The sequence below is a fragment of the Pieris brassicae genome, chromosome 4 (assembly GCF_905147105.1).
Source record: "Pieris brassicae chromosome 4, ilPieBrab1.1, whole genome shotgun sequence".
Classification (NCBI taxonomy): domain Eukaryota; kingdom Metazoa; phylum Arthropoda; class Insecta; order Lepidoptera; family Pieridae; genus Pieris; species Pieris brassicae.
In genome coordinates, this window is record NC_059668.1 from 7645973 (window position 1) to 7666688 (window position 20716).

A 20716-nucleotide genomic window follows, 5' to 3' on the forward strand; every position below is an offset into this window, starting at 1 on the left:
TAAATATGTGCAACTGATTTACTTTTAATGGCCTATGCAATATATACTTTTAATGTTCTTTATCACATCCTTTGTTCACAGATAGTTGACGGCAATGCAAAGACAGACGTTTCAAACCGCAAGGAGCCGGGTCTCTTCTGTGGCGAGATAGAACAACCGCAAACTTTCATATCGGAGACAAACTTCGTCAAAATTGTCTTCCATGCGGATAACTTTACAGATCAGACTTACTTTAGCTTTGATTCTAGGTTGGTATAGAACTTTAAACATACGTAATATCTGTGACTTGTCATAGACATTGTTGCTACTCTGACTTGTTAACTTGTCTTGTCTGAACTATTCGAAGTATTTCAATTTAAACATAATATATAGAAAATCATTATGTACAGTCATCATCATGAAACAGTCGTTATAATAATAATCGTAATCTTAATTACTCTAAAATGATTACTTAAAATAATTTTAATAAGTATCTCCGATCGTTTTGGAATCTTGACAGCAGGAAAGGCCGGCAACGCACTCGCGAGCCCTCTGGCATTGAATAAGCGGCGGTTTCATTTAACATCAGGTGTGCGTCTTGTCCGGTTGTTCCTTGTTCTATAAAAAAAATGATAGCAATTATTGTCAGAAGAGTAAATCCTCTGCGCGTCACACAACATTACGTCAGGTGTAGAAGTTAGTGTATAAGCGCAAAGCCCATCTTAACGTTATGTATATACGTCTTTGATTTTTGGAAATTACTTATGAAGACGTTAAGATTGTATCGTTTTTGGTATAATTATTATAGAAAATTTCATGAATATCAATGTCCACAGGGCGGAGCAGCAATTTGAAGTTTATCTAAGATATGGACAACATCCGGAGTTATATCCTAACCGTAGAGGCGAAGTTGTTGCTGGGTAAGTGTTGTTGATTACTAAAAATAATATACTTTTTTTACTATAATTTAATTGAATAGTTAAATGTCCATTTAAAAAAAGTTAGACTGTTCAAATGTTGTGCAATACGGGTCTGTACCCTTCTATGACAAAAAAACAGGCTAGTTTCGTTACAACCATTTATAATTCTAAAGAACAATTCATGTTTGTTTCGATATATTATATAAACAATATTGCTAAAAAGTGTAGTCGCTACAGGGCATTATTCCTGAATGATTCTGTATAATACATATTATTATCAAAGTTTCCTGTTGTAACTTTATCAAATAACAAATATATCATGTTGCATTATCTGGACTTTAATAATCAGTATTTTATTTTAAAAAAACAAGCTGGAGTGGAATAATTCAAAATCTTTGAAGGCAATTTGCCAGTATTTTTTTTTTAATAATGCCTTTGTATTCCTGAGGTGTGAGTATGTAAAGAAAACTACTCTGAGTGAAGCTTGGCCAAGTAAAGTAGTTTTCTTTTAGTTTAAATTTGCCGCGTCACCGTTGACGTCTGACAGCTTAATATAAATGATTGAGAGATTGAGATGTTATGTTTTTTTAGCGATGAGATGGCTAATCATTGTGAGTGTTGTATGTGAATGTTAGGACATTAAAAGTTTCTTTGTGTTTTTTCAGAGAAACACAATTTATATTTTTATTAAACCTTATAAGGAACGTTATATTTATATATATATATAAATACATACATATATATATATATATATATATTAAACAAAAGAATGATGTCTATTGAACATACATTTGTAGCTGTCTACGTGTCAACCAATGTTTGATACACCACTAGGAGCTGTCATAAGCTTCAAATCCAATAAATTAAACATTCAAGTGTTAATCCACTCAACCATCCTTCACTTGATTACAAGTTATAAATCAGAGATTGCAATAATAGGTGGCCGGCGGCACGTCGACAATTCAACAAGATTTATTCACAATTTCGGTCACGTTTCGGCCAAAGTGCTTGCCATTTGGAGGCTGCCAGAAAATGATTCTGCACTGACAGTTTGGTAGAGGGTCTTAGTAATTGGTGAGTCGATTTATTCGACAATAATACTTGATTCGTGTCGAGAATCAATTTACAGATGTCATTGTTTTCTGAGCTGACTGTTTAAAATTTACTTTGAACGTGTAGTAACGATGCGGTAGCGTAGTGGGTGGTAGTGTCACAAACTTTAAATTTAAACGAGATATTTACAATATATTTCTATAGGTCACATATATATAGTTTAGGTATATACTCAATAAATCTAAACTATAGGTTATCCATGAAAATTAATATACAATCAATAAATCTCGTTGTATGTATTAAACGAATTCTTTCCAACAACGTTAGTAAAAATAATTTCCTTACAAAAAAATTAAGAAAAATCCCGTCGACTTTGTGTCCGATCAAATTAACATCTGTAAAATAATTTGTTTGTCGTACTCAAGTTGTTATAAATTTCGTTCGTAATAAATAATTCCACCTCGGCTTTTTTGTGCTTATCAGTTATTTTAATAAAATGAATCAGAGATTGTAAAAACAGGCCTTCATATGCGTTATAGCGAATCTAGAAGGGGACATAGATTTATGTCCGTAATCAGATGCGAGGCCCGCTGACATTGGGGTTTTATTGGTCTAAATCAATATTAGCTGAGGTTACAATGTCGCTTACATTAACTTCGATTTCATTTTCTAAAGTAACTATTACTTTGAATAACGTTTTTGAAAAATACTATTATTTTTTTACATCGCAAAGACACTAACATTATTTTTTTAAGAGTATTGACTGTTGTATTTTTAAAATTATTTACTTCGAAATAATTTTCCTTGTCATAAGGCAGCTGCAATCCTCCAATAGAAAGTAAATATTTGTTCTTATCCTTGTCTTACATAAATATATATAGTATATATATAAATAGCTTATGATTATGGACATTTATATTTAATATTTGTTCAATAGGATTTAATTGAAAACAAAGATAAATAATACACAGTCAGATCCTAAAATATTGTACTAAACATAATAATAAATAAAAAGTTTATTATTATGTTTAGTAAAAGTCAATTCCATAATATTTAATACTGAGTAATGAGCTTGGGAGCAATCCTTACTATATTCTGAAACTTGCCTACAGGCTACCAACTATATTATTAAATAATGAATAGTGGTGAGAATGTATGTAACATTCTGTTCTAAAAACGTGTGTGTACTTATGTCAGTGCGTTAGAAGTTAGTTCTTTGGCGTAACAATTTTATCTTTCGCCTTTTACGTTTGTAGAAAAAACGTCGCAAACAAAAGAACAAATTTACTCCAATCATTTTTCCCTTGCGCGCCAAAAGAAGTATAACTTCAAAAAAAAAACTAAAATGTTGACTATAGCTAACTTCAGGTGTCTGTTTTTTAAGACGGAGTGCGTGCGCATCGCAAAAATTTACTGTAATAATTTTTCCCTAACGCGCCAAAATAAGTATAACTTCAATAATAAAATAACAAATACCAAGATAGCATTTAAAATTCAAAGTTTCTACAATTATTTAATTTAATACTATACTAATACAATACGTTTATTAATGTATATAGCAGTAAAAATATTTTGTCTGTTTTATTTAACATATATTATGTCAACATTAGATTTTGTTTGTATCACTATTCAGCTTTAACCACTAAGCATGTAACCAGTTTTTTAATCTTTCTAGAAGATCAGCTTTTAAGAGAAATGAGTGTTAATATAAAAAAAAAACTTTTACTGTTCTTGTCATTAACAATGTTCAAACGAAAGCTTCGTTTATTACGCAACATCTCAAATCTTTAAGCTAGTAGAAATGATACACACATTTCTACTACAACAAATAAGACATTTTAGTCTTCATTATACATTATTATATAATTAAATCCAGTAATCACGCTTGTACAACCTCGGAGAACATTAATTCATCTGTATGCAAACGAGACACAAGGGAAAACGGTTTTGTTCTTATTTGTAGAATTATTCCCTAGACTCTGTAATTAATCGATATATTGTTGTCATAATATGTATTTTATTACAACCTTTTGAATAAATCTGGAAAGTTATTTTGAATATAAGGCTCGCTTTTGTATTTTGATTCCATTAATTCTTATAAAAACCTTTTATTATTGACTCGAGTGGAAAACGATGGACATTACCAATTACTTTACGATTTTAACTACGTGGAAATTGATCAAAGATAATTAACATATTTGAGCAAATTTGTTAAAATGAATATGGCAATCATCACTATTATATAAACGTTTTTAATAATTGTACAGGAGAATAAAAACTATGTTTTATACATTCGCAAAACCTTTTCAGCCGAGCCGATACACCAACCTTTTTGTGTTTAAATATATCTGTTAAAATATTTCGGTTATTATCGTACTTAATGTGAATTATTTATAAATAAATCTTTATTGGACTAGCAAAAATGAATGTATAAGTAAGCCCATAGTCTCAAGAGTGAAGCTTGATAAGTAGTATTGCTCTAAAGGTATTTTAAAGATATTAAATATGTCAGATCATACTGCGAGCGGGTCTTCAGGGACTGTCGACTTCAGACGTGCTACGTGCAGTCAGCCGCCTACCCCGGGGTATATCCTAGGAATCTGCACTGCAGGTAATAAATAGGTTATCTATAAAGATATATATTGTAATAAAAAAGGACTGGATCTATAATTAATTGATGACCGCAGGACCTACAATTAATTATTCTTTTCTTCTTAGGAAGTAGGTAATCAGTCTTGTTTTAGACATGTAGGTGATTTTGGATCTTTGACGTGCCTATTTCTAGATGTAATTTACTGAAATCACTAATATTAATGAAATATAATTTATGGCAGTTAGATATTACATGTTCCTTGCAAGAAATTGCGTGCATTTAATGTCGTATGTTGACACTACCCGTTACCAAGCCGAAGGTATTTTTTCTGTTTTATTCATAGGTTTTTATAATCCTGTACGGAAAAATACTGTTATGGGAATTGAACCTGGTAAAGTATTAAACATATTGTGTTCATTCTCATCTTACATCTCATACTTTTTAAAATGTTTCAGATCCAAGATAAAATGTTTACTTTATCTTTAGCTTACTAATATTATAACGTTCTAGATACCACTTAAACACGAGACTGCCATACATAAAGTTATATATAGAGAATGAGGAGTTCAACATTGATGGTCAGAGATGTGAGAATATAATGACCTGTCCCATGAGGCCTATAACCTCAGGTAAGTCACTGCATTGAGACCCTAACATTTAAGGCTATTGTGTTTTAGCAACGTCAAGAGGTAACTCCTTAAGTTTTGCTAATCAGCTTATAAAGTTATACTAGAATAAACCACCGCTTTACGCCTGCTTCTCATTACTTTGTGGTTACGATAGCGTGTATTTTGAGAAATCTGTAATATAATGCTGATCTTTGATGACATAAAATAAAATATTTGTTATTTTTTCCTGAAAAACTGTACGTTCTGGATTCCGGTTTGCAGGTCAAACTTTAGCGTTTCGTAGATTAGAATTTCTCTACCTCTAAGCAAATGCAATTTCCGTGCCTCTGTTTATTCAAACTCGGAAATTCCAGGTTCGATTCGGAATCGAATAATTGTTTTGTAAACGTTATTGATCTAAATTATTATTAAACATCTAAGTAAAATACGCGGAAATGTGTAGGTTCCGGATTTTCAGTGCATTTGCAAATATAGTGCAGCCGTAAAAGGAAACAACCGCAGTACATGGACACCCCACATGGGTGTAGTGTCCCCAGTGGGATATAGTCTTTAAGGAAATAATATAAACTATAGACACTCTTTTTACACTCGATGTATCTTATACTTTTTTAATACTTTTGAAATGCGTCAATAAAACTCAAACAATAAAACTCAACAATAGTGAACTGCACAACACACAATAGAGTCGTGGCTTTGCGCAGACATTGTTAAGAAAATGAAATAAAAGTCACAAAGCAAAGCGAATGTAATTTCAAATCACACGGAGCCTGACAACGCATATACCCCGTATACTGTTAATATAGGTACAACGGCTTTGAAAACAATCAATAGTGACGGGATGCCAATAAATCTGGATATACGTATTTGACAAGCAAAAAATGCAATTTAGTGTTATTGTTCTTTAACAGTGTCAATATTAAAGTTCTATATATATATATATATATAGAACTTTAATATATATATATATATATATATATATATATATATATATATATATATATATATATATTTATATAAATCAATGTGTAATTAAAACTTCACGTAATTATGCGTTTCGCAAGGGCGCATCGTTTCATATTAAACAAACATCATCAGCTTTCCCACACAGCACAGTATAAAGCAAAAAAATGAAGCCATCTTTTAAATTGGGATAAAAAATTTCTATAAGACTATTTTAATCATCTGCGTATGAAAATTTGTTCCGTTATATGAAACATGTTCTTATACTTTTCCCTTACAAACAAAATGAATCACAATATTTTTAACAATGAAAATTCGAATAAAATACAATGAGATTTGAAACATCTTAACGAGACAAAGTTTTGACACCGGGACGTAATATCTGCGAAACTTTTCACAAAATACGGGGATTTCGTGTCCATTATTGGATCTTCGTTATTTATTAATGTAATAAATTACCTCACCTTACGATAGAAAAATTATAGGATACTTTAGAGGCCTACCCTGGCGGTAAGGGCTATTCCATTCGTTACGCCCGAACAACCTGCTGTAATACTTAATGCGATGGATTTTATGGCGATTATCTGAGATTCTAAGAGATATTTTAGTGGCGTAGGTTTAAAATATGGTTCTGATTATTTTATTTAAGTAACTGTAAAACGGTCGCACACTCGGTTCGTTTAACACATTTTTTTCCACAAAGGGCTAATTTCTTATAGTTTTTTCTTATCGTATAAACATTTGTTAGTTGTGTACAGACTTATTTTTAGACTAGCAACGCTGTGGTATGTTAGTATATAGATTGAGAATTATTGTATTTCAACATTTGCAAATATTTCTACATTGGGTAACAAAGCCGTTTTCAAATACACAAAAATACATTATTTCCAATATTCTTAACATACAAAGTATACGGTTCACGTACTTTCTTACTTACTCTTTCAACATTTCCTCTAACTTTTAGTTTGTTCCTTTTGGAGAGACTCATATGCACAGGAAACAATTCCAGATCAGTTTGCGCCTAGTAGATAGCACGGATGATCTCAGAGCTGGTGTTTTCCTCGCTCAAAGTATAAGTGTCGAGCGAGGAATGCTACCAGCATGTACACTGCCACAGGGACCAAACTTTTTAAATTTGTTTAAATTTTGAATTAATGATAATTTTTAAATTGTTTTTAAGGCAAATAAACTTCTTTAACTGTTTTGCAATCAGTCTCGCTGTCTACTTTGGCTACAAATCTTTTGATCCCCCGAATTTTTTAATTACATAGGCTTTTATATCCGTTACTGAGTATTTCAGTTCGTAGAAATGTTAACATTAAATTGTTTTTTGTCAAGGTTCGGAAAACTGTCCGTATGATTACATAAGGATATATGACGGAAAAGACGAGTCAGCTTCTGTCATTGGTACTTTCTGCGGTATGGGCAAGTTCCCGTACTCCATAGTTGGGACATCACAAGACCTATTTGTGGAGTTCGTTAGTTCACCAGCAGGTAATAAATACTATAAACGTTAGTATTTTTAACACCTAGTACTATCGAAAGATTGTATTCACGGATTGTCATAGAAATACTGGCATCATATTATCTAAAGGCAAGCATAAATTGTCACCGGAACTATACATTTAGGTATTAAGTGTATTAATTCCGTAACATGTACATGAGTAATTCTGAAGCTTGTATCTAAACCTTTATTTAGTTAGTTTCAGGTAAACGTCCTATTGAAAGATACAATAAAAAATGTTTTTTTTTGTTGTGATTGTGATACAGAAGATATTTTAACTACTAACATTTTATTGTCCACTTAGTGGAAGGATATGTTGTGAATTTTGACTAAGATTTCATGGCTAAATAAAAAAAAAACACCTCCTTAATAATTATATATCTAAAGTACTTAAGAACAAAACTTAATTTCCGTTCAATTAAACTCTGATTTACATAGGCTTTAGACTTTTTTTTTTTCCCATTAGATCTATGGTGAATTTATTACAATTTTGACTGAATCTATCTTGATCTATCTTCACTGTTTAAAACTAATATATTGTAAAAATAACGTTTTTATTAAATCTTTTTTTAAAGATTTTTTTATCCGCTTCTTGATCATTTTCTTGATTGACATTGTCTATAACCAAGATTCAAACGATCAAAATGAAGGTGATCAGCCTTTTGTGTCTGACACACATAGATTTTTCGGTCTAACGCATGACGGTTGACTAACTATATTTTCCTTCATCTAACGAGTAAGTGATGAATGTGCAAAGGAAAAATCGAACGCACGACCTTCGACTTAAGAGGCGCCCTCAATCCAAACTGTTTTATTTATATACACATATATTAATAAACAGCTACATATACATATTCAATCATATTAGTTTATCCATCGAAGATTGGGGCAGGGATAAGTTTGAAGATTGAATGAAACTTTACTCATTACGTCCACAACGATCTAGAAAGTTAATTTTAAGTTGGTTTCACTACTATTTTATTAGTTCAAAATGATTATACAATTTACGATTGTTAAATGAAGGCTTCAAGTATACACCTAATACTAGACTCAGTGTAGATCAGTTAAAAAGGCCAGTCATGCTTAAAAATCTATAAGATAATTTTATATTAAAAACTTTTCTAATAGATTTTTCTGAGACCATATAATAATTAAATACAATACAAAATAAAACATTTGGTGAGAATTGGGTGATATTATTCAGTACTGAATATTGTCCATTTCTCGCGTCTTATTTTTTGTAAAACATCTTCCATGTTTGTAAGCTTTCTGAGCTTGCAAATTGAATAACAGCAGTAAGGAGAAGTTTGAAGGCAAAACGTCAATCGCTTGTTTTCTATAATGATTCTGACAATCTTAATTCTAATTGAAATTACTCCTTCTAAAAGTTTATGTTATGAAACACACTCCAAACCAAACAAGTTAAGTATACACATAAACAACAACAATAATATTACTTAAGAAATGACAACATTATACCTACACTGCCTTAATAATTGCGTTGTGTGAAATATTTTGCACATCCTAAAAATAATAATCACTGTTTTTACGTTCTATCGGACCCAACGTTATTAAACACAATTTTATCTTAGGTCCCTTATTAAACACTGGCTTCCATTTCAACGTGGGGAACTGGCCAGGTCACGTGGAAGCCCCAGGATCTAAGATCGGAAACTGTGACTGGCTCCTCACAGCGGACTCCTTAAAGAAATCTGGCGACACGGAAGGGATCTTTCTCTCCGTGGCCCACTGGTATCCTCCACATACATCGTGCACTTATCTGATGCAAGGTTTCCCTGGACAAGTGGTTAGGCTCTATTTCCCAAGGTTAGTCCTTAGTAGAGTAATAAACAGTATTAAAAACTTATTTGCTTTAATATAAACTTGAAAACATATAAAATATAAGTTACCTACTTTTTAAGATTCGTTGTTAATATTTTTATGATCAATGCCACGAGGAACTTATACTATACCTGTGTTGTAAAATTTAGCATTGCTTTTAAGATTTGCATTCTTTATAAACCATAGAATTTCGTCCCCGAACGTCAGAGTATTAGCTAATTTAGATTATTGATTGATATTTTAACTATCAATTATATAGAAGAGTTATAGGTATAAAGCCACCGACTTGACACAGTAAAGCCCTCTTATCAATAGCTTTTCGCAGATCAAAAAAATCTTATCTTACAAAATCTTCTTTAACGGGTTTTATTGTATTCGTTTTAAACTTTGCTACGCTATGAAAGCAAACAAATAAAATAAAACATATTAAAATTTTTACTTTTAAATTGACAATTATATTAATGAATATCACGTAATTTACCTTCCTTTATGGGGATCTTTGAATTATTTATTGTCACTACGCTACACTATTACCTAATACGTGTATATTCACACCTTAAATAATCTTTTGGGGTCCTATTCATTGGAATATTTATTTATAGTTTCCATTTGTAGGTAGTATTATGTATAAGCAATCAATTCTTATCGAGCATCAATAGCACTAATGCCTTTGATAGAGATAATACGGAAAAGTAGGGCTCCCTGAAGTAGGCGAGTAATGGGTATCATTCAGACTTCCAATGCGAGATATTTATTTGATATAGAATTACTTTTTATATTGCTTTATGTATTAAAGTGACAGCTATATAGCTATATAAATATCTTTCCCTATTTCCCTTGGTCATCACGCGTGAACGGCTGGACCGATTTCGCTAATCCTTTTCATGTTGTGTTTGTTATTGTCAGAAGAAGGTTCTTATGAATGAAAGAATTAAGAAAATTGTTCGGAAATTATAAAATTTAAGAATACTCAACCACCATATTAAGTAAATTAACTTTTGTTACGATAGCATTTTTTTCGACATACATTACATTTCATTCAAACATTTTTGGCGTTGAATTAAAATTGACAGATTGCGTACTGCAAATATCGCCAAAGAGTATGTAAGAAAACTGAATAGCGTTTAAAACGATGCTTGTGATATTGATACTTATAAAATAATTATTTTTGATTTCTAACAAAAAAATAATAACTTAGTTCACATCATTGTACCAATTCGAAATCAATATTCATAGTAAACGTCTGTTGGGTCAGCTAGTTCAGAATATAAGATGCGGCCAATATTTTTTAATCACGACTTCTTCTATTGTTGTATTATGCGGTCAAACATTGTAAAGTTTCTGTTCACTTAATGAAAACACTTTTTGAACGGATTAAAGTTATGTATTATTTATTATAAACTTATAATTATTTTACATATTTTTTTTCGACGTTTCGCGTGCTTTACAGCGTGCGTGGTCACGGTGACTGAAGTCAAAAGGTGTTGAATGTCCAAAAGTATCACAGCTGTAGAGAAAGTTATATTATCTGTATTTATTTCCCCGGAGTTGATATCGACTAAAAGATGACATAATTATCTAAAATAAGTTTATAATAATACATAACTTCAATCCGTAGAAAAAGTGTTTTCTTTAAATGAGTAAAAGTTATTTTAATAAAAGACAATATTTCTGTTCACTTTCAAATTAATGGTAGGTAATTCTTCATTCAATCATTGTACCATATCTCACTTTTTTTTCAGCTTTCGGATTAACCGCATAGAATCTCCAATAGTTCCATGGACGGGTGACTGTGGGGAGTCCCTGACGCTGTATGATGCAGCTCGTCCTGACGATGCGAAAATTATTAAGACCTTCTGCGACACCTTTAGTAGACCAATGGAGAAGCATGACTTTGTATCTACTGGAAATGCAATGTTTGTCAGATTTGAGAGCAAGACTGGTAGTTACAGTGGGTAATGTGTTTTCCTTTTTATAAGCGGTAATTAATACATAGAAATATATTCTAAATATACTATTGACTGAGTATATTGAACTAGAATATATTGTTATTATTTGGACCTGTTTGTTCGTGATATCGTTGGAATTAATAATTTAGTATGATAATATATCTAGGCTTCCAGACACGAGTGCTTAAATAATATGTGTCTGTCCACAATTTTTTCGGAAACCTTTCGTCATCATATATTCCAAAATAGGGAAATGATAGGCATTTGAATCGTTTTTTTTATTTTTCGAAATAACTTTTATACACTATTTTTTCAATATTTTTTGTATTCAGGCATTGATACTATACAGAAATAAAACAAACCTTGCAGCATTATTATATATTTATAAATTGTTTCTTTAAAAGTAAGCAGACCTGTACAGCCTTCGTTAGTACGACTACTTTCATATGAAATACTAGATATTGATTCCTATGTGCTCGGGTTCGTGAACTCATCGCATTCTCACGTCTTTCAAACTCGAAGGGACCGAAAATAATAGGCCTCTCCATTAGTTTCCCCACGGCTACCCACGCCAATCAATACCGAATGGGCTAATAATAACGCTCTAATCATCTAATCGAGGTCCATTACAATTTTGGCTTTGTTGTAGGCCAATATTTCCCGTTGCTGACACGCAATCTTCTACGATTATTACTCTCAGTCAAATAAATCATATACGTATTATTTAAGTCAATCACGTTAATGACGATAGTCCGCGTCAACATATAGTTGTGTAGTAAAAATATTTGGCCAGATATATGCTATATGAAAAGATATGTAAGATTCGAAAATATACGGTGTTTGAAGTCATGAAGTCTGATATGAAACACCTACATAAATAGCGCCATCTTTACACCACATTCTAACTTCACCTTTAATATTGTGCTTAGGATGTAATAGTTTGAATACTTATACCATACTTAACATCCAGGTCGTCCCTCTACTACTGGGCTCACTACGACTTCTTCAACAACACACGCTTCGGTGAGCCAGTAAGCGGAACTGCGTGTGACGAAGTCATTGCCTCCTGGAAGCAACGAGCTGGCAGACTCCGTTCACCACTCAACACCTTAGTATACAAACAGGCTCCACCGGGAGAGGACGTCCATTGCTTGTACAGATTTGTCACAGACAAGAGAATCTTTGCGAGAGTTATTGTGACTATATTGAGCGTGAATTTTAAGGTATGGTATTCCAAGTTACGGGGTGATAACTTTGTCACACCTAATTATTTATTTATTTCCTTTAAGATACTGAAATATATTGATTATTATCCCTGCCTTTTGTGTTAAATATATATTTTTCATCTATCTGAGCCGTACTCAGAATTAATCAACGTTCGAGACAAAAGTACAGCTTGTACTGCCTTTTGCTTCTAAATCCGTCATTAACTATAAAAAAAACATTAATTTTTGTAGCGGTCTTGCAAAGAAATTCATAAAATTAACATTTTAATGGGCGACAATGAGTAAAATGCAGAATAAATAATTGTGGAATACGTCATTGCAATATTAATATATATAATTTTTGATCAAATAATTTAATCATATTTTGGTATATTTGGAAGTAACAAAAGTAAATATTCATAATTTTTCATTTAAAATATCCACGAGCAATATCGAAATCTAAATAAAATCATAACAGTCGGGAAATTTATGCACGATAATCAGGCATTACTCATTATCACGGTATGATATTTTATATTTATTTGTGTTTATATCAATGAATAATGGACGCATAAATTATACAGTTATAAAATAAAATGTAATGAGAGACAGGAGGTTCAGTATTTTACGATAATTAAGTGACACAATTAGTTCATTATATTATAAAAACCTAATATATAAAATGCTTAATTAGTAAGAAAGCGTAGGGCAGTGAAAGCTCTAGCCCATGATTAAACCTTTGATAAACTTATTTAACCTTTACAAAATGGCTAAAGCAATCATTATTCAAGAGTGTATCAACGACTGTAAGGTGTATGTCAATACACACATATCATCTGGTAGCAAAACTTCAAATAGAAACAGGAATGTTTAAAGCCGGCAACACATAGCTTAGTATCCCGACGTTGTTGCGGAATTAGCACGATATTTTAGTGTTCGTTTGTCCTTTAACTTAAAGAAACAATTGTTTTGGGTATATTATATTCTTTTAAGTTGAACTGATGATGAGCATAGATATTCATTGTTGCATTTTCAATTTATTATAGCTAAAAGCACTTAACAAAGCATTTTGTAATATAATATCCTCTGTGCGGGTTTAGCTTGCAATAGGATATAGCAGATGGAAAGTTTAACCACTATTTCCGAAGGCTTAACTACAACAACCAATAGGTTTTTGTTATTAAATCATAATTATCATATTATCCTTATTGAGTGTTTACATTTATTTATTTATTGTATAAGTGTTCTTAATATAAAGGAAGTTGATGTGGTGGAAACACAAACTGTGCACAGTTTTTCTATCCACCAGGACGTCGAACATAATTAAATCATTAACACACATATATATATACTAAGGCCAGTGACATATAAACTGTAAATTTATAACAATCAAACCATTCAAACGATTTAAAATTGCACGTAAAACGTCATAAACAAATCTAAACACTGACGCGCCATAGATAGCCGATGCAAGAAACCTGTTCTTGTCGAGAATTCTCATTCACATACAGGATGAGCTCCTATATTCGAATATATTTTTTTTAATGACGTATATAGCACAATTTATGTTATGCATCATTTATAATTGTTTGACTTATGTAGTATTTTTTTAATTTAAATTTAATATTGTTTCTTGTTATATTAGTAAGAAGTGTAGCTGGTATCGCGTTTATTAAGTTTGGAATAATGTAATCTAATGTTTTTTTCCCATATAAATTATTGTATTTGGGTAATAGAAATTCATTTTTTAATTTTCTACGTGTTGACTAGTAATAGTGAGTTTTAATTGTTTTGAGGTAATTTTCTGTAAAGTAGTTTTCCTTTAATAATCCTAGTTGCACTTTCTCGTGTATAGGTATAATTTTGAAAAATGCAAATAGCTTTCTGTAGTCCGCTTTATATTGTGATTTTAATTTTATGGGAGCAATTGTTTTTAAAATACGTAAATACGTATTTATTATAATACAAATGTATTGCAAATATTTGATTTAGATAAGTTTTGCATGTAAGTCCATATGTTATAATGGCTAGTGCTTTGTATAATAGTAGCAGAGTTAGTATAGTAATAGTATAATTTATAAATATATATAAAGTGAATATGTATATGTGTGTACACACGTATGTATCGTACACTCATACTTTAATAATAGTCATTCGAGTTCTACAATATTTATTATGGAATTGAATAAATATATTCAAGACTTTTACATGTTTCGACAATTCATTTAACCAATAGGTGTTTCGTTAAAATTTTATTTTTCAATACGATTGATTCATTTACGGCTCTCAATTTCAATAAATAAGTATGCTTTCATTGAGTTTTAAACCTGAATTTATTGGACTTGAATTAATATTTTGATGTGTTGTTCTGATTTCGCTGGAAACAGAGAGATATCAGTAAACGAAACAGATACAAGTTTCACAAAATAATCATAAATCAAAGTAACGATATTATAAAATGTTTTCTTAATATAAGAGAATTAAAAATAATCTTCATTGCAGGAACATCCTTACACACCCGTTTCGTGTCAGAATTGTTACGAAGACAGAGCTGACAAGTTAATCATCTGGGAACCTTTCCCCACGGGTAGAGCTGCCAACCTTTCACTCGGAATGACGACAACACCCCTTCCCCTACACTTGGCTGTCCAACGCTCCATCGGCTCCTGTTTGTGCGCGAAACACGCAAACACTGTAACCCGTTCCAGGCCGTATAGGGTCGTGTCTTCTGGGGAATCACTTAATTTACAACTGATCGTTGACAATGCGCATGCTGCTGCTTCCTATTTCAAAAATCCTTCTCCACTCTTCGAAGCCAGATATGAGTTTGTTCACGGACCCCTCTGTGGACCAGCAGTATTAGCCGCTGCTTCAGATGGTGAAATCGTGTACCCACATCTAGAAGCATTGGGCTATACGGAACCACCAAAGAGGATACAATGTATTTGGGATCTTGAAATTGAGGAGAAAAGGGATATTTGGCTACATTTTGACAGCATCAAATTCGCGTCTCGACACTGCGATGATGGAAACATACAGATATATCTACCTGGAAGAATCGAACCATATCTATCAGTTTGTGGTGAAAACGTTTCGTTAGCTCGCGAACTGCCTATACTTTCGGCTGGTGAACTTGGTTTCGAATCTTTAGACGATCCTCTGGTTATGGAAAAAGAGAAGACAAGGTCTATCCGAATCGTATTTATTGGAAGTGCATCACCAGCGCGTGCAGCTTTCAAAATTGCCTGGACTGGTTTGTACCATTTACCTAAAAACTCCGATGGGACACTAATGACATCGCGTTTGACTGATAGCGGTTCATATGCACCTGATGGACACAATTGTGATTTCATTTGTCCCGGAGAAGAAGCACTGTGTATTCCTGCTAAATTGATATGTAATGGAGTCGTGAATTGCCCTAATGTAACCAGTGGTGAGAGACGGTATTGGACGGCTGAAGAAAAACGAGCAAGAGAAGCTTATTCAGAAGATAGCTTGCGCAGACTTGGATATTTGGATGCATTGACTGGAGAATTGGGCAAGCTACATGATGAAGCTCCAGAACTATGCACAGGAGCGCATATGGCTGGGAGCGGAGATTGGATGGCACCTGCATTAGGAGCAGCACTAGCAATCGCGATTAGCGTTTGTGCTCTTGGAGCCGCTTGGCGACTCTGTTGCCGCAAGCGCTCCCCAGACGAGGAGTCCTTGGATTACTGACATGCGGCTCGCGGTGCGCACGCACCGCCCACTCTGCATTCTCGTTCAGCATCCAGAGACCTACCCTTGGACTGGAGCTTACATTGACAGACGCTATATTGAGTGCCGAAATCTCTTGTTGATTATTAATATATCATAAACACAAACTGTTGGTCTGTCTATGTAATTTTAAATTTATTACTTTAATTTGTCAGTAATACAGAAATGATCTTGCAAATACTTAGTTCATACGCACATTGTGGCATACTCTATTGTAACGTAAATAGAGATTTTCTATATTTATGTACTATGTAATAGACTATGGCACTCAAAACATGTAATTAGTGTATATACCTTTTAGATATCCTGATATTGAACGCTTTGAACATCATCAGATGTGCGCACTTGAGTGCTTTCACTGGTCTTTTGTAAGGGCTTTTCATATTTTTACTTTGATGATCAATCAAAAAGCTTACTAAGTGAACTCCTGGCTTGTTGGCCTGGCACTTTGCTCTTGAAGGCACTCTAGTGTTCGCAAACTTATAGGTAAGTTAAAAGTGATAGTAGTTAGTGACGTGCTTATTTAAGTAAGGATCTCGCTGGGGTATAATTTTGTCTCCGTCAAAACAATTACGCGCTCAATTTAAAAACTGCTGACTGATTGTGATTATTTAAATAATTTTAATGAGCACAACAGAAACAGAAAATCGTAAAAAATGTGTCCGCATTTGTTAAACAGACATTCAGATGCAAATGTTATAATAAAAAATAACATCAAGTGATTTTGAAAATGGAACTCAGAATTAATGAATCATTTTGTTATGAGGAGTTTCAGAGGATTCAATCATAGTTTTGTTTCTAACTACGGTCTTTAACTGCTATGATGTAAATATTCATAATATTAGGGTTTATCTAAGAAGTAATGTGCATGTATTAAGGCATATTGTTGAATACGTTGCACAAATTAGCAATTAGTTGTATATCCCAGGTAAATGGTACATGAATGTATGAGGAATGAGAGCACAATGATTATATTATATTATTTGTATCGTTCTTTGATTAATCAATTCTTGATAGCCCTGATTAAAAAGTTTTGAGTTAATTAGTTTTTACACATTGAATTGGAATTATACCTATATTAGCAAACCTATAGCTTAATTCCAGTATGTTTTAAAATATGCAACTTCTTATCGCAACTTTTGTCATTTTATGGGTGGGTAGTAGTAACAATGATTATTATTTTAGATCTCAGGGCACAGACGACTCACCTATTTATAGGTAAACAGATACAGAAAGGTTTCTCCTTTATATACATCTAGGTACCTAAGTCGTAAAGGTTTGAAAACACCTCTACTGGTTATCTGGTTCCACAAAGAGGTGTAAGGTAGAAATTCCTTTAAAAGCTGTGTTGTGGAAAATCAGATGACCAGGTGGAATAGTTGGAATATTATTTATACTAGCCTAAATCCTAAGCCGTTTGTAACATAGATATCACTGTCTATAGTTTAACTATGGGTCAATGTTTATTATTCCAAATGTATATTATATTTAGTATATGTCGAAAATGATAATAATAACACTTTATTTACATCGTACAAAACGGAAATAAATAAAACAAAAGAAAATCGGAGGTCATACTGCTAAAAGTTTCTTACAGGTAACCCAGACGTAAAAAAATATAATAAGAAACTTAAACTTACCTAATATAAAATTACATATAAAGGTAAAAATAACAATATTATTAATTGTTTTTAAATATAGTTCAACTCTGGTGGTATAAGGTAAGCATATTAAAATTCGTAAACCTGTTAAAAATATTTCAAACAAATTTAATGTGTTTATGGGAAATCCATAAATTCAATTCTTAAAAATAACGATGTATATAATAATGTAAATTCTTTAAGAGGATTATTATCAGCTTGAAACAAAGAATTGTAATGGATCTATCGAGAGTCTTAACAATTTAAGCGTATCCATCTCGTCATGTTTTATTCAACGTCAGCTCTCGAATTAAGTTTATTGTTCCTCCCGAAGTAGATCAAAGTTATTTCTTTTATTTTTCATTTCGTTAGGAAAAAACTTCGGATAAATTCATCCACTTATTAAGGAATTCAATAACTTTGCAATTTCAGTCATCTCGGCGTATTTCAATTTTATTTGAATATTTTTCGCATGTTTTGTTTATGAATTTTTCGAATATTGGTATGTTAGCATGTAATACGGTATTTCTGCCAATAGAACGTTATTTTTATATCAATCTCCAAATATACGTACAATTTTATTTTGGACTGTTACCAAACATTTTCTATATATGTAGATTTTGATACGTTTATTTATGATTAAGACGATTATCTAATAAAAACTAAATCAACTTAAATTAAATCACTGGGGGTGACAATGTAAAACAAAATCATCAACAGCGACTCTTATGTGACATGCGTCACACGCGGCATAATACGTCACGATATCCCATTTGTCTTGTTACAATAAAGTTATGCGTTTAACATTCTCATTTTTATCACAGTATTGACATATAAAAAATATATGTACTTTAATCCTTCAAATAATAAATACAATATCTTTACCTGTATCTATTACATGTTACTTAAGCTAATAAAATGTGTATTTTAATAAGAACTTGGGTTTTATCCATCAATTCACTAGTAAGAAAGTGTTCTCTATATATTATTGATTCCACTATGCATAGGTAGGCAAAAAGGTAAGACAGGCAAGTGTAGCGAGGAGCCATCGTATTTTTATTCAGTGAGCGGATGTACGCGCTATAAACATGAAGAAGATATTAGTAATAGGTTTAGGTTATACTTCGAGTAAATGTTATTTTAAACATCACTACCTTTGTCGTTTTATGTAGGTACCCGTATTTTGTATAATGAAACTGGAATTCCTAATTTTTTTTAATGCTTGTTACATTTTTTGAATACTTATGAACATTTAGAGAAATTGTTGTGTGAGAAATTGTGTTATTATCAATTAAAATGTTGAGAAAAATATATTTTGTACAAAATTATTTTATCTTTTATTTTACCTTATTACAATGTAAGCTAAGTGACATACACTACCGTCGAGTAGGAAGATATACTTGTCTGTAAAGATAAATATTTATGGAAAAGTGTACATACCATACCTTGAGGGCCATGAGTTTCCATACGTTTTTCTTAAAATAAATTATCACAGCTGAAATGTGTTTTAGAAGATTGAAATAATTTTAAAGTTCCGTTATATTGCCCAGTACTAAAACTGTTACAAATACTAACGGAATGGAAAAATCCCTATGGCTATGACCTTGAAATTAACAATGGATATGACGCACAAAATTAAATAAATATTATAACAAAAATCACGTAAACCGTGCGAATATATCGAATTATGTAAAATATTTGTACAAATCTCAAAAGCATTATTGAAATATATGGATCCAATATGCTGTTAACACGTTCAGGGATATTTTTTCGGTTTCAAAAAGATTATTATTACATATATTCGTAACTAATTATTTGATTAATTTCCCGACTGTCGATCGGAGTTGTCAAATAGAGCACTTTACGGTACAGAAGGGTCCCAAAATTCTCATTTATACAAAAAGCGACTCTATTATTATAATGTCCAAGTTTTAGTTTGGTATAAATTTCAATACCTTTGGCTACAATATTTCATTTACTGCAAGCCAGGTGCTTACTGATGCAAGCTCTATTTGAAAATATCGAGTTTCCCCAAAGCACTTGTCAACGACATTCGAGTGATATTTTACAAGTCCAAGCCTAAGTTTGAATGGAAATTCAAAGGAAAATATCTTGACTTGCATAGTCTTGCTACAAATTTGATATAATATTCTGCATCCTTCCTATATATTGATGGAACACAATTGGTACTTCAATATTTTTTCGCTAAGTCCACTGCCGTGGAGTCGATTGGCGAGGCTGACAATCATTAATTCGATTTCATTAATATGACTACGATATATATTTAGATAAATTTTTTCACCTGCCTAACAGATCAAGATAAGTAATAAATACTTAAGTAATCTTAATTATTCATAAATGTAGTTTCGTTACAGTGCAGGCTTGCTTAATTTTTCTAATGAAATTTCTCGTTTTCCGTCTAAACGTACAACACATGTAAAGGAATAGGGACTGTAGTATGTCAAACCTTTTTTACGGGAATAATTATCATATATATATATATATATATATATATGATGATTCATAATTAGCGCTATGTCTATACAGTCAAGTGTGAAGTGACGCACACAAACAGACACATCAATTGCTAACAAGCTTAACAACTCGGATGTATTGTTCTTTCATATATGCAATAATTACTTATTAAGAATAAAAATGTAAATTTATATTTCTAAATTTTTTC

General features: G+C 31.9%; 1 protein-coding gene across 1 annotated transcript in view; it reads left to right on the plus strand.

Annotated features, from left to right (window-relative positions):
* LOC123708890 overlaps positions 1 to 19300 on the plus strand; it is a 68302-nt gene extending 49002 nt beyond the window's left edge. Inside the window, exons 4-12 of the mRNA XM_045659887.1 lie at positions 82 to 248; positions 816 to 899; positions 4465 to 4563; positions 5056 to 5174; positions 7473 to 7628; positions 9231 to 9465; positions 11223 to 11435; positions 12400 to 12652; positions 15137 to 19300. Of these exons, the coding sequence (XP_045515843.1) occupies positions 82 to 248; positions 816 to 899; positions 4465 to 4563; positions 5056 to 5174; positions 7473 to 7628; positions 9231 to 9465; positions 11223 to 11435; positions 12400 to 12652; positions 15137 to 16354 (2544 nt within the window). The 3' untranslated portion in view covers positions 16355 to 19300. The remainder of the gene's footprint in view (positions 1 to 81; positions 249 to 815; positions 900 to 4464; positions 4564 to 5055; positions 5175 to 7472; positions 7629 to 9230; positions 9466 to 11222; positions 11436 to 12399; positions 12653 to 15136) is intronic.
* The last annotated feature ends 1416 nt before the right edge of the window (positions 19301 to 20716 follow it).